The 14,732-nt window shown below is 50.3% G+C and overlaps 2 protein-coding genes and 1 long non-coding RNA gene across 4 annotated transcripts in view; 2 read left to right on the top strand and 1 right to left on the bottom strand.

The window, feature by feature from the left end:
• The window catches only part of Cir1 (corepressor interacting with RBPJ, 1), a 31,207-nt gene extending 28,079 nt beyond the window's left edge, over positions 1–3,128 (top strand). Inside the window, exon 11 of the mRNA XM_031373206.1 lies at positions 2,837–3,128. Coding sequence (XP_031229066.1) covers positions 2,837–3,128 — 292 coding nt within the window. The remainder of the gene's footprint in view (positions 1–2,836) is intronic.
• A 5,343-nt stretch (positions 3,129–8,471) lies between these two features.
• The window catches only part of Sp9 (Sp9 transcription factor), an 8,881-nt gene continuing 2,620 nt past the window's right edge, over positions 8,472–14,732 (bottom strand). The window contains exons 2-3 of the mRNA XM_031370622.1: positions 12,219–12,557; positions 8,472–11,138 (exon numbers count right to left, since the gene is read on the bottom strand). Of these exons, the coding sequence (XP_031226482.1) occupies positions 9,699–11,138; positions 12,219–12,239 (1,461 nt within the window). The 5' untranslated portion in view covers positions 12,240–12,557 and the 3' untranslated portion in view covers positions 8,472–9,698. The remainder of the gene's footprint in view (positions 11,139–12,218; positions 12,558–14,732) is intronic.
• Positions 9,725–14,619, top strand: LOC116090315. 2 transcript variants are annotated; one of them, XR_004118642.1, is made up of 2 exons: positions 9,725–9,833; positions 13,480–14,619. It is a non-coding gene; the product is annotated as an uncharacterized LOC116090315 (long non-coding RNA). The 2 variants fall into 2 exon arrangements; XR_004118641.1 differs by having other exon boundaries at positions 9,771–9,863.

Here is a 14,732-nt window from a genome sequence, read left to right as displayed (position 1 = left end):
TGCCACAGGCTTGAGTTTGCAGATATTTGCAGGGAGTTTATTTAGGGTATACAGTGTTTTTTTGTTGTGGTGGTGGTGTTCTTCCTGATAGTTGTTTCTTCTGCTTTGTACCAGATTTAAAATATGTATGTAACTGTGATTTTGTTGTTGTTTTGAAACACCATTAAAACAGTGACAGAATCTTGAATAATTGTCAATTCAAATTTGTTATTTTATGATTTGAATATGCCTGAAGCAAAATGTAATCATTGTTGAAACTGACTAGGGTGAATAAAACACTGGATATCAACCAGCATTTCCTTAAGACTTTAAAAGTATGATATTTATAATTGGATGTCCTGTTATTTGTTTATACGAATAACATACATACAAAATCACTTTAAACTTAACAGTTGTGAAAATCAGAACTCTGACATGGGTCTCACTAGAATAAGCTGAAGGCGTGAGTAGAGTTGTCTTCCTTCTGAAAATCCGTGTTGCTCAGTCTTAGTATCTGTCTCCCCTTTTCTAACAAAGAGGACTCCCACGTTTCCATGTCCTGGACGATCTGACACTAACTGCATCCTCCTTCACTTGTTAAGGACTCTTGTGAGTATAGCAGGTCTACCTGAGGGACCCAGAATCATTTCCACGTTTAAGATCAACTGATTATCAACCTTAATTTTATCTGCATCTGTGAATGTAACATATTCATGGCTTCAAGGGGTTGGAAACATGTATATCTTTGGGGGGCAGAGGGAGTGTTATTCTACCTCCCCCCATAACAGCCCTTCTGGTTGACATTACAAGATTTTTCTCCTGGAGGTGAAACATTTATATTACAAAGAAATAATGTAAACTAGATACATTGTAGTTAAAGGTATACATTGGGAGTGGAGGGGTTCCTCTTTGAGACCGAGTCTTACCATCACTATGTAGCCCTTGCTAGCCTGAAACTCACTATATAGACCAAGCCAACATATAAAGTGGGTTTTTTTAAAACTTAGCTATACATTTTGCCATATGTTCCAAAGGATTGGTAAAAAAGAAAACTATGGAAAATTTCAATAAAAATTGCAGATTATATACAACTAAATTTTTTGCATGTTTTGAATGTATTTTTTTAAATCAGGTTTTTTTTTATAGCATCTCTTGTCTAGTACAAAAATGATTTCGATGGCCATCACAATTTCCAAGTTCTGTAAGAAAATAAATTTGGTTAGTTAAAACTATTCAATATCTAATACATGTCTATGCACACAGATGTCCTGTGATGTAGCTGCATCGACGATGAAAATAGTCCTTTGATTATGCATATGAAGGAAACTAGAGAGGAGCTGAACTCCTTCTCCATATCCTTCGCTATCTCAGCACACCTCAGGTCCTACTCCTTCACTTAAGAAAAGCATGCATTTGAAATTGATAAAGGCTAATTTACACTGAGTTCATCAGTGTCGCTGTGATTATTTCCTGCCGTACACCTTTTTAGACTTTATAATTTTCGTAATGTCAAAACCTATGCAATTCTTACTGCCTTAAAAGAGGGTTCCAAACCAATATAGTGTTCATGAAGAAAAACGTTGAAACGCATCCTATAATTAAGAATGAATTAAAGAAATACACTTTCTTATACTTTTGACTTTCACCAAAATGTGATACCACCCTTAACTTTATAAGGTAGCCCCTGAAGTTTTTATTTTAATCTCGGATTTAATTCTTCCTGTTGAGAATATTAAGCCATAAGGGAATAATTTTAAAAGGTCTAATCTTACCCACCCAATTCTGAGAGAAATTTCCCAGTGGTTACAGATCATGTGCATCTGCAGTTTAGGTTTTGGCTTTGGCCACCCACAGATACTAGACAACCACAATGGGCCTGTTCTTACTTACAGATGGAAGAGGCATTCTCCCACACAAGGACACGAAACAGCAACCTTCCCGGAGCTCACTGTGTGCATGTACTGGTGATGCTGAGGGGTAGGACCGAGCATGATCTTACAATATTAGACTTCTAGTAAGTAGCCAAAGAAGAATCCTCTAAATCCAATGAATCCAAAGGGAACTTCACAAATGCAGACATGAGCGATGTCATCCTTCTTACCCTTAATAGAGAAAATCTTTTAAATAAATCTGGGTACACGTCGACATTTTTTATCCTCGGTGTGGACCTGTGTGCCAACGTATTGGGCAAATTTTGAATTATAGGGACATGCTCCAATTCTCCCTAGCCTCTGTTTAACGCAACACTGACGTAATGATTCCTGTAGGAGGCACTGTCGATTTACAAATGACCAGGAAAAAGCGGGTTGTTAGGTTGGGGTTTGTTTATCTGGATGTCTACATAGTAAATTAGTCATAATTTCTTTTAATAATTGCTCAGATAGGCAGAAGTTGCTGCGGCATAGCGGCAGGAAGGACTCACCTGGCAGTATGACATGGATCTTACTTGAATCATGCAGTTAGTTGCAATAGGAAGAAAGCTTTTTATCTGAAAGGTTGTGGAGAGATCTTTCTTCCAGATTCTTCCAAGGATCCCATTAGTACCGCTGTTGGAGCAGGCGTTTCTCGATTTCAATCACAAAATTTAGATCCCACACAGGCTATTTTATGCTTCTGACCTAATGGCCAAGATGCTGCTGAGGCCTCTCAGGAAGGCCGCATCCTCCACAGCCTGTGCTTAAGACTGAGGCTAAAGCAGGCTAAAACATACTTTCAATCTTATGTGGGTTTTCTGAGAAGTTAAATGTTACTACATTTACCACTTCCTGACAAGTGTTAACCGGCCTGCAATGGCGGCCTTTGCATGAGGGTCAGGTCTGAAAGTGCCGGGAGAACTGAGCGCTTCCCCGACTTGAAGTTTCTACTACACGGTTCCTAAGGCCGAAAAGGGGGCGGGTAATTCACCTTCCTTCCCTTCTCACTTCTCCTCACACTTAGCACCCCAGAGCCACACGGTGGACCTAATAACTGTAGACAAGTGCGGACTGAGACGCGATGGTCTGATTGCAATAGACCGAACTGCTACCGGCGACGGAAGACGTGGAAAACCTCTGGCCCTTGCGGCTTTCGGGGTGCCAAGGCCTTCGGAGTCGCTCCCATCTCCACTTGACACACAAAACCCAAAGGGAGCAGAGGCCGAGGGAGCTTGACAGGCTGAGTCCTGCTCAGGTATCGCCAGGCCATCCGTGGATGCCAAGGCACCCCACGTTCTCTGGGACCTTTCCGGGATTCTCACCTGGCAACCAGAGAGGGACACAGCACGCGGAGAGAAGCTGGGAATTTGGGGGCGCACAACCGCCCAGCTTCCTGTCCACAAGCGTTACCAGAAAGGGTCAGCTTAGCCCTTTGCATGGGTCCCCTAGGCGCTGGCCCAAACCCAGCCAGAAGACACTCCCAGGCCCCTCGGAGAGGCTGCGGGCCAAGGCAGCTAGCTGCTCGGCGCCCCCGAGGGCCTGGCCCTGGCCACCTTGTCCCTGCTGAAGCTTGCCGGGCTTCCCTCGTGTGTCTCCTGCGCGGGTTGCAGGGCGTACTCGCCCGCCTTGGCTTGGAAGGCAAGGGAAATTTTCTGCTCGCTAGGGCTCCACAGGTGAAGGCTGCGCTTCGGGAAGCCAATGCTAGCTAGCTCCTAGCTAGCTCCTGGCGCCAAAGAAGAAAACACCAACTCTCCTAGCAATAGACAAAAAGAAAGCGGACTGAGGGTGTCACACACTATCCCTGCATTTCTTTCATCAGTGAATCACCCTGAAGTGGCAAGATGCCTGCGAAACAATGCAAAATCCCCAGTGAATTTCCAAAGAAAAAGAAGGCTAATGTCTGGGAAAGCCTACAGCTCAAACGTTAAGCTTTCCCGGATCCTGGCCAACTGACTCTGGAGGAATGTGTACCCACGGACATTTAGAAATCTTAACTCGAGTTCCAAACACCGTACATATTTATACCAATAATATATGGGGAGGCAAGTCTGTATGTATTTACCTCATACATATTTCTATAAACTCCAGCGTCTGGAAAGGGTGGGGGGTAAATAGCACTGAACGGTTAAAATTATGGAGAAGGGATAATAACTGATTACTAATTTGAAAGTAAATAAACAGGTGACTTTTTCAGATCAAATTCCTCCTTGGATCGTTACAATAAATATCTCTGAAGGAAGCGCTCTATTTATGTTGTCATTGATTAATTCTTCACTACCTCATTTGATTTCGATTTAGAACGATTTGATTCTAATTTAATTAGCATGTAATTTGGATGTACATAATTACTGTAATTATGACATTCAGGTAAGGCAGCTTTAGGCTGAAAGGCAATTTCAAATTTTCTAGCAACCTACTTTGTACTGGGAAATGGACAAGGACTTTGCGCCCTGCTATCCAAGTAGTAATTAGCACATCTTTGAAATAGGCAGTGCGGCGGGGTTTGTATTAAAACAGCAAATACAAACCCAACCGAGTACCCGCTACAAAGGTGGCTGTTGAGTTCCCAGAAGCGCGCTGCATTTCCCTGGCTTGAGTTTGGGGATCCAGGCACCCCGGGGCCTCATCTCCTTTCTTACAGCTTCGGGGGACTGCGTTTCTTTCCTCCTCGGGCGGGCGCCGGGGTTGGAAGGTGTCGCTTTTTAAATTAAAATACAATAACTGCTGAAGGGGGAGGGGAGAAAGTAGCTACCAGCCGTCTAAGGCTTGTGGGTGGGGGAGGGGTGATGGACTAGGAAGAGGAGGGAAGGGGGCGGCGGGAGGCAGGGCGATGCACAGAGAAGAGAAAATTGGCCAACGCCCCCAACTGTTATCTCATTTCAGATTTGGGTTTCGGAAAAAGGCGAGGACAAAGGGGTGGGTCTGTTCTGGGAGGGGGTGCGCACCCGTCGGGAGGGCCCGGGGCGAGGGCTCTGGGGGCTCCTGGTCGTCTACTGGGGCCCCGCCGAGCTGCCCCGCCTCGGTTGCCCAGATGCCCGCTGCGCCCCACTCGGGCAGTGGTCGCCTCCCAGAGCACGGAGACCCTGCCGAGGTCTGCTGAGGTGCTCGGTGGGTCCAGGCTGACCATAGCTGTGAGACTCTGGCTTTCCCTTCTATCCCAGGGGTTCTGGGAAGCTGAGGGGGTCTTGGTGACCTGGTGGAGTAAACTGCATTCCCGCCCATCCTGGATAGTCCAGGCAAGACCCCATGATCCCGCAGCCCTGGATCCCAGGACGCTGTGCCCACCGCGGAATCTCTATCCAGGGTGCACGTCGCTACCGCTACCGACAACGTTCAGCTTTTTTCATGTAGGAGTGCTGGGAGACCCTGAAATCGCCTAGCAAAGAATGCTAAATGAGACAATGAAAGAAAGCTGGGTCCAGGGCCAAGCGAGGTGGTGGTAGTCTGTTTCGCTTGGATTTTTCAGTAAGTGTATTCCAGAAATAATCCTCTTCCTTTGGAGCTATTGCTAGGCAATGTCCCCTCGGAACGGGGCTTGTCCCCAGCTAAAACACAAAACCTCGCCTTTCTTTGCCTGATTCCCTGGGCTGTCGGAGTTCGCGACAGAAGCAGGTCTCCAAGCGCTAGAAACCAAGCGCCAGGCCGACAGCGCGGACTCCTGTGCAGGAGCTCTAGATGGCGCCAGAGAGCCGCACTCGCCGTCCGCCTCTTGGGGGAATCAAGAGCTACTGTCAAACATAAAAGCAAATCAGGGTTTTCAGTTTTTTTAATGTGTTAAGAATGTTATTCCTTAAGAAAATTTGTAGCTAAATTATTCTCACTTAAAATAAACACTTAGTATACCAATTACACAAATGGGCGGGATTTATGTGAGATTTACTTCATCTGCATTTTTGTAGTGGAAGAGAGCCTTGGTGAATACAGATAATAGATGCAAATAAGATTAGAGTTAAAATAAATAAAGTTTCCATGTGAATAAAAAGAAATTCAATTTTACACGACTGGTGACGATTTGACGGAATGTCCAGACACGCGGTTCAGGTGCACAATCTAATCTCATCCAAATGTTTTCAAACGTCCTTGAGGAAAGGAAAAAAAAAATTTCTGCTCCTTTTTCCTCATCAGGTAGGACCCGGTGGGTCCCCCAAAGAGTGGGGGATAAATTATGCCAAGAAAGAAAAATACTGGGAGGGTATGGATTGGGGCCGGGTATAGGCGCAGGCCCAACAAACTTGGTCTTGGTACATCTACTGCGCGGGAGCTGGAAACAAGAAATCCCTGGAAACTCGCTGAAACGAAATTGCATTTCCCCTCACCCAGGCGAGGGCGGGACTCCCGGACCCTGATCTCAGCCCTGGCTTCACAAAATCCACTCCCAGGCGGCAGCCTTCATTCCTAGCGTGGACTCCCCATCTACTCTACCCGGGACCCAGATAGGCCCGAGTCGCGGGAAAGCGGAGGTGGCCCCGGGGAGGCGCAGCCGCACCTCAACTGGGGACCCAGCTGGTGTCCCAGCTCATGGACCTCGCCTCCGGTGCACGCTCTCTTCCATTTGTTCGTCTTCAGTCGGTCACCACCTACTGAGGTCAAGGTCTCCCCGGGATGCCTAGAGTTGGGGGGGAAAGTGGGGCTGGGCTGTTGCCCCTGGTGAGTTTCCGACAAGAGCACGGTACCGGGTCCCTCTTGGCTCAGCTTGGAGTCCAAGATGTCTGGCTGGACACTGGGGTCTGGGCTGCCGCCCGCGGTTCACCGGAGCCGCGGTGATGGACGTTGGCTGACCCGCGGGGCAGAGGCAACGCGCAGAGGCCTTGATCACTGGCCTGCGGAGGGAGCCCCTCCGGGAGCGAGACCTGCACAGCCAGGCCTTTGATCTGCCTTTATTATCAACAAGAAACAAAGCTGCCTGGGACCGACGTCCCGGCGCCCTCATTCCTCAGGAACCCCCAGCACGCTGCTCACCTCCGCACCTCCAGCCTGCAGACCCTAGACGCACAGGACACCCTATGGACCTCAGAGTCTCTGCCCTAAACCCCAGAACAAGCGTACTCTGCCATAGCTTTTCCCCAACACCAGACCCAAACCCGAAGACGCCTTCGGGGTGGGAGTGAGGGCCGTCCCAAGCAGGAATGGATGAGCCGGGAGAGAAAACGAGAGAAGAGAAGGAAAACTAGAGGAAGAAGAGCCCCGAGAAATGAGGGAGAAGCCACTGAACCTCATGCTGCAGACTCCCCGCTGGGAACCTTCCTGCTGTTTCCTCGCTGCCTTGCTATTTGGTTCTTCAGAGCAGTTTTTGTTGACTGTTAATACCAATAATTTATTCTTTCCAAAGAATCAAAATCTTCACTCAAGTTTCCAAGGCCAGTAATCAAAAAAAAAAAAAAAAAAGAGGGGAAAATTTATAGATGCTGACTTCCCTTGCAGTTTCTATTGTGTGAGAAGTCTTTTAGAAATATTTTTATTCTGTAAATATGTACTTTCTTTTTCCAAACTAACATTTTTTTTTCGAATTGCGAAATTGTCTCATTTACCAATTTTCCTTTCGTCATTCTCTCCCTTCTCCCTCTTTTAAACCGGGGCTGTTAAGTTGGTGGTCAGAAGACAAAGAGAGTGAAAATAATTTTCATTTCAATAATTGCCTTCTGGTCAATTTAACTGTGCCTTATTTTGAAAGAGACTGTCTAAATGAGATTCCTGTCCCAAATGTGTTCCCAGGCCTGATCCCAGCCTTTAATTATTCCTGAGTTTTTTTCTTCAGAATAAGACGCCGCACTGAGTAATCACAAAGAAGGCAGAGAGCATCCTTGAACCTTTTCAGAAGCAGCCACTGATATTCAAATAACCTGCGAGGGCCATTTGACGGCAAGGGGACCTAGGCATTTCCAATTCACTATTTGCATAGATCAGCCGTCTTTGAAAAGGAAAGGAGCAGTTGTCTTCCATAACATTAAAAAGCCTAGTTATCAAATCAAGTGCTTAGTTTGGGGCTTTTAAAACGTTTACATTTTATCTCAGGTTGCCCTTTACCGTTTGACATGCAAATTTGGTGCAGTTAATTTAGACAATTAAAAAGATCTTCAAGGGAGCTTTGTCACAGAGAATATTTGGAGTTTTCCCTGTGGACCAGCTGAGATAAAGTTGGCCAGAACAAATGATGTCTAGGAGATTAATTAGATATTTGATAAGACATGAATCCCTAATAAGGGAATACAAGGCACAGGGGGCTGCTGTGTGCTCTAAGTCAAAATTAATAACATTTAACAAGATTTTCATTTAGGCATGAAATGTCTTTTCCGGGGTATTGACTCTAGCGATTTATTCCCCAGAGACGCCTCCCAAAGTACAGGGCCTTGGAAACTAAAAGATATATTTTTTTTTTCTAGAATGATTTTTTTTCTCCCACAGATTGTTTTAAAATCAGTTTTAAAAAACAAACCCACCAAATTTCTCTGAGCCCTCCGGGAGATGGGTAGGCACCTCCTCAGTTAAAACTGTCAAAAGACCTGGCTTTTTAAAAAGGCGATCCAAAGATTTAAAATGTCACCTTTTGCAAGCTCTCCCATTAAGTAATACAACTACACATTCTTATAACCCGATTTAATTTATGCTGTTGATATACAAATAAATAATTTTGACTTCTCAAAAAAATGTATGTGTGTTATGGCTTTTGCAACCCATATAAACTTCATTGCCTACAACTAACATTAAGGGAATTTGTTTCCCAACCAAAAAATAGTTGATTCCACATTAAAGATTATTGAGGGGGAAACAGGATATTTTTTTAAAAGGAGGAGTGTTGTTTAGAGTCCTTTAATAACACCAAAATGAAAATATGATGTCAAGATTCTCTTCATACAGATAAACGCATTTAATTTCTTTAGATGACCTTAACTTACGTGTTTTGAGTGAAATGGTAACTCAACATTTTAAATATCTTTTACATATATACTGACTTTCACAAAGTGCATCAGAAAATTAAAAAGAAACTCCCTGAATTTCAGGAATTCACAAAAAAAACCTATTCGAATGAACATTTACAAGAAAATAAAAGAGAACACAATCCTTTGAACCCTATTTATACAGATGTTATGAAATACAGAGAAACTGTTGCTAGACTTCCAGTTGAATCTCTCACCTTAAGCCTTTTTTGATGCTTCCTTTTTTAGAAAAAAAAAAAGTCTCATTGTAAGTAGACATCAAGCAGGACTTGGAGATTTTATATATAATATAATCCACACCAACGGTCTGTTTTTATAGGTCTCGTTTGTTTTCATTCGAAAGTTCTGACAGTCCTTTGCTGAATGGTAGCTAGTTTTTGTTTTTTTGTTTTTGAGAAAAGGACAGAGAAGGATGGTGGGGGGAGTGGGCAGTGGGCAGTGGAGGGAGGGGACATTTCTGTGTATTGCTCTTCTCTGGAGAAGTTTGTTCGAGTGGGTGCCTCTGAGTGCGCGCGCGGAAGTGTGCGTTCTTGCGGTTGTGGGTCTCTGGTGTGTGTGTGTGTGTGTGTGTGTGTGTGTGTGTGTGTGTGTGTGCACTTTTGAACCTGTCGGAGGATGGCTCGCTTTTGTTTCTGGACCTCGAGATCGATTCTCATCTGGGCGCAATGGGTGGAGAGCAACTCCGGCGCCGCCTGCAAGCCACCGCCCGGGGTTCCGCGCTGCTCCACCTCGCGCCCAGCCTGGGCTCCGGGGGCGTCGCTGGAGCCCCTGCCCTCCCGTGCGCCCACTCGCTCGCCCTCCGAACCTCTCGCTCGCTCGCTCGCTCGCTCTGGGTGTCTCTACTTGCTCGCTCGCGCCTCTCCGCCAACCTCTAGGAGTCGTTGGGACCGCTCGCAGCTTCCTTTCCTCCCGCCGAAGCCGCTGCCGCCGCCGCTGCCGCCGCCGCCGCCGCCGCTGCCGCCGCCGCCGCCCGGGCTGCGCTGACGCCGGAGTCGTGCAGGATGAGGTCCGGGGACTCGGAGCGGGGCGTCTCCAGGTTGCTGGCGTCCGTGTCACTGTCGCTGCCCTTTTTGCCCCCGCCGCCCCCGTTGTGCGTCTTAATGTGTTTGCTCAGGTGGTCGCTGCGCATGAACCGCTTGTTGCACACCGGGCAGGCGAAGCGCTTCTCGCCCGTGTGAGTCCGCAGGTGCCGCTGCAGCTCGTCCGAGCGCGTGAAGCGCTTGCCGCAGAAGAGCCAGTTGCACACGAACGGCCGCTCGCCCGTGTGCCAGCGCAGGTGCGCCTTCAGGTGCGACGTCTTGCCGTACACCTTGCCGCAGCCCGGGATGTGACAGCTGTGCAGCCCCTTGCGTCGGAGGCTCGCCCCGGCCGGACCCAGCCGCTCGGCCTCCTGGCAGTTGGGGCAGTCGCAGGTGGCGCGGCCCGAGTAGCGCCGGGCGGAGCGCGCCGAGCTGCCCCCGGCGGCGGCCGCCGCGGCGCCCGAGATCATAGCGCTGGCGGCCGCCGCGGCCACCGCGGCGCTGGAGTCCGAGTAGGAGGGCAGCACCGGCTTGAAGCCGTCCTGGGCCAGCAGGTGCTGGCTGGTGGAGAGCAGGTGCGAGGCTGCGGCGGCCGACGAGCCGAGGCCGGTGGAGCTGAAGGCCGAGTGCGTGAGCGAGCTGAAGTCGGGGTTGTAGGTGCCCAGCTGCGAGTGCAGCGAGGCCTGGGGGGCGCCCGAGTGCAGCGAGCTCTGCAGCCCCCCGGCGGGGTTCTGCACCTCCAGCCAGGACCCGGGGCTGCCGTGCACGTCCCACCACGACGACGCCGCGCCGTTGGTCACCTCGCCGGCCGCCAGCGTCGAGTGGAAGCCCGACTTGTACCACGACTCGTACGGGTGCGCCATGCCCACGCGCGGGTACAGACCGTCGGCCGCCGTCGTGTGCACCTTGGAGATGAAGGCCGACTGGCCGCCCGCCTCCTGCGGGGACACGCCGGCCGCCGCGGCCGCCGCCGCCGCCGAGTTGGAAAAGAGGCCGCCGTAGTCGCTGCTGAAGGCGGACGACGTGGGGGACGTGGAGGCCAGGCAGAAGGCGCTGTTGGCGGCTCCCGAGCCACCCGCCAGGCTGCCCGAGCCGCGGCCGCCCGTGGCCACCGCGAAGCCCGAGAGGCTGGAGCCGAGGTTGCAGCTGGACGAGGAGCGCTTCCAGGGGTGGAAGCCGCCTTTGGCGAAGGCGCTGGACTCGGGCAGGGTCGTCAGGGGGCTCGTGTTGCCGATCTTGTTGCAAGTCGCCGCCAGCATGGCCAACGGGGTCGTTCCGAAGCGTGGCTCTTCCTGGAGTGGGTGGGGTGAGGGAGGGAGCGAGGAGGAAGAGGAGGAGGAGGGCAGGAAGAAGTGGGGGAAGACACAAAGTGCACCAGTGAGCAGCCTGGTCCCCCCCCCACCCCCCGCCGCGCGCCGCCGGTCCCGGAGGGCCCTGGCACCCCGGCTCGCGCCTCCTCCCCACGCGCTGGCCGGGGAACCCGCCGCGCCCCGCGCAGGACAGAGGCGATCACAAGCGAGAAGGAAAGTTGTTCTTCCGGGAGACTATAGATCAGAGATGCTTCGGTTTTCTCCACCTCGTTCGTTGCCACCCTTGTCTAGAATCAGACTTGGGTTGACGCCATAAGCCCCGCTCTTCTCCCAGAAGCCCCCCAAGTCGCCCTTCCGGGTGTAGCGCGAAGGTAAACACACACAAGAAATAGCGGGTGCGGGCGGGGGATGGGGTGGGGTGGCCAAAACAGCCACCGAGGGCTGGGAGAAACTTAGAACACTCCTCGAGTGAGTGGCTACGACTTGTCTATTTTCTTTTATAGTTCAAAAACGTAGTTTTGATATTTACACACACGCACACGATTACAAAAAGAATCCAAGTATAAGCGGCCCAGTGATGGCCTTCAAAGTCAAGGGCAAACTGGGGAGCCACGCTAATGTAAATGTTTATTAATGTAACTGCGTGGTCTGCAAAACAAGACTTTCCAGAAAACACTGTAATGTAATGCAACAATCCCCAAACCAAGTGGCAGGGGACGAGGGGGGGTGCGATGTTAAAATCAAGAAGGGAAGAAAAGAAACATTCTGCTTTGCCTCAAAAACCAATTAAAAGGGAACTTGCTTAAGAAATTCTTTTCTTGCAAAGGCAAGGGTCCCAGGTTCCAATAACTTGAAAAGATCCGTTCCGGAAATGCAGAAAATGCTAAAAGGAAACTAGATCTGTGGTCTAGCAACAGTTTCCTGAGAGCTGCTGACCCAGAGAAGCCATAAGAAAACAAAAAACAAAAACAAAAACAAAACAAAACAAAAAACCCCACCACCAACAAACAAAACAAAACAAAAATGAGCAAAGCCATTTGCAGCCAGCGCTTTTTAACTTACCCCGAGTATAGACGTGGCCATAGCAGGTCTTCGGGCTGCGCGGCGAGGCCGGGAGCGGTGTTAAGCCTGGCGGCTGCTGGGAATCAGAATTCGGGTCCCGCGCGGCTGCCGCGTCCCGCGCTCGCGCCGAGCGGACTCTGGGCTCCCGCCGGCAAAACTCAGCCTAAGTGCGAGGAGCACCCGCTTTGAAGTGCCGCTGGCTGCGCCTCTCGCCCAATGAGGGCGCAGGCAGAGCAGACGGGAGCTGCCCCGCAGCCAATCAGACGCTCCGAGGGGCCCGAGCCCGGGCTCCTGGCGCGTGCCAGTCAAGTCTGCGGGCGTGGGTGGGAGGGGGGCGGGCTAGGGACAGAAGAAATTACAGTGCAATTAAAAATTTACACACACTCACGTACCAAGCCAGGTTTAAGTACCGTTGAGACCAAGCCGCAAGCCCCCCACCACCACCACCCTGGCTACCTCAAGGCATTGCTACTTAGGGCTGACAGTCTTCACTCCCCCACTTGTGGGAAAGAAGCAGAAAGGTGGGGACACCCCGGCCTAGGGCACAAGTGGAAATGGTCTGCGTTCACTTTGTGTGCACACGTCAGTTGCTGCGAAGAACTTCAGCTTGTAGCCGTCACTCTTGAGATGGATTTTATCCTTGTCGTGGTCGTTTTCCCAGTTTCCTGTTCCCACCATATTCCATTTTTATGCTCAGAGTCCTTCCTATTGAGCAGAGGGCGCAGAGGACAGCTGGGCCTCTCCAGGCAGGTCTATACCCACAGACTTGTTGGGAGAGCCCGGAGCCTGCTGCATCCCGCCATTTCCCTCCAGCGGTCTAAGTGACTTCCTAATTGTCGCTCTGGCCTCTGACCCAGGGGGTAATACAAGTGCCTATCACGCCAGAAGCTTCTGGTGGTAATTGAGGGCACCCTTTGTACGGCTTCGCTAGCGCCTAGATACCAGGTTAACCCAGTTGTCAAATATGACTAAACAGTGGGACGTGCTGATTATCTGCCAGGTTTTGCTGGGGGCTGGGCGTGGGGGTGGGAAGCATCAGCCCATACAACACTCTGCACGAAGCCGCTTATTTTCGCGTTGTTACAACTTTGGAAACGGAGAGCGGCGCGAGCGACGCCCGCCCCCCCACCGCCACCCCCGCTGAAGCTGCAGCTTGCACCGCTGTTTGTTTAACCCGGTGGAGATTTGCATGTCGGATTTCAGGTTGAAGTCGAGTTTTAGGGGATGTTTATAGAGTTTTTTTTTTTTTTCCTTGTTCCAGATCCAGACTATCTCTACTGCAGACTGCCAGGGCCTAGAAACTCCGTCTTCAGGGCAAAGGAACTCCAAAGGTAGGCTCATCCTCCTCAGGCCACCCTGCTGACACAGACTTCGGAGGACCTCTCGGGAACCTTCACCGAGGAGTCAGCGAGAGCCAGGCCACACGTGGGCGCCTCCGCGTTCTGCAAGCTGGAAACATCTTGAAAGCCTCTCTGGACCTTGGTGTAAAAGAGGTGTCCTCAAGCATCGCAAGGCGCCGCCGCTGGAGGGTTTCCTGTTTCTGGGCTTCAATTTGTCTTTTCCAGGGTAGCCAGAGGCAGCTTTTGAACTAGAAATACCAGCGCCCTCAGGCAGGTCTGGGCACTAAAACGTGTGAGCACGTTCCCCCTCCAAACCACATCCTGCTTGCTCTCTAATAACTACCAACCCTAAATGATCGGGTGCAAAGGACAATTTGTCGGGGAAGGACAAGTCGGGAGGATGTGAAGGTGTTTCCAGGTTGTGTTCATTTGCATGATCTCTAGGCCCAAAAGTAAGTCCTCGGCAACATTTCTCTCTCACCTTAGGGTGGAACACCCGGCCTGCATGCACCCGCTCTTCTTGAATGGGGAGAGCTATGTGGATCTCTCGCGTTGCCTTTCACTAGACTATTTTTGCTCAGAATGCCTTTAAAAGAAAACTTTAAGGTGACAAAAGACAAGGAGAAAAATGATGGCAGAAACAGAGAAAAGAGGGATGAGTTGAGCAGCTAGGAAGCAAGCTCTGCGTCCTAGGTGACTAAGATAAAAATCTGAGGGAGGGGGGTGTAAAGAAAGACTCGAGGACGACGTGGTGGAAGGGTGGGTTGGGGGGGTTACCAGGCTGCAGGACCAAGCCAGAAAGCCCAGCAGGGGGGACCCGGGAGCTATTCCCAACAGGTGACTTCTGCCCTGGAAGGGGATGCTGGCCCTCGGCTTCCCGTAGGGTCCTCGCGTCGATTTACTAATAGTGGGATTGTTAAGTGGCAGCGAGGCGTTTCCGATTCACCCTGGGCAGCCCGGGGAGGAGAAGTGCAGAGGGTTCCCCATGACTTCTCCTCCCCAACCCACCCTCTTCTTAAGGAAACCTGACCAAGTAATAAATAAGACAATCCGAAAAGCCACTTGGTACTGGTAACATTTTTAAGCCAACCATTTAAACAGTTCTCAGACGTTTCGGGCTCGTGGTACCGGATCCTCTCTATTCCTCCTCCTCCTCCTCCTCCTTCTCCTCCTC

This window comes from Mastomys coucha, unplaced genomic scaffold (assembly GCF_008632895.1).
Source record: "Mastomys coucha isolate ucsf_1 unplaced genomic scaffold, UCSF_Mcou_1 pScaffold15, whole genome shotgun sequence".
Classification (NCBI taxonomy): Eukaryota; Metazoa; Chordata; class Mammalia; order Rodentia; family Muridae; genus Mastomys; species Mastomys coucha.
The sequence above is the reverse complement of the archived record's forward strand: the minus strand, read 5'-3'. Positions and strand labels throughout refer to the sequence as shown.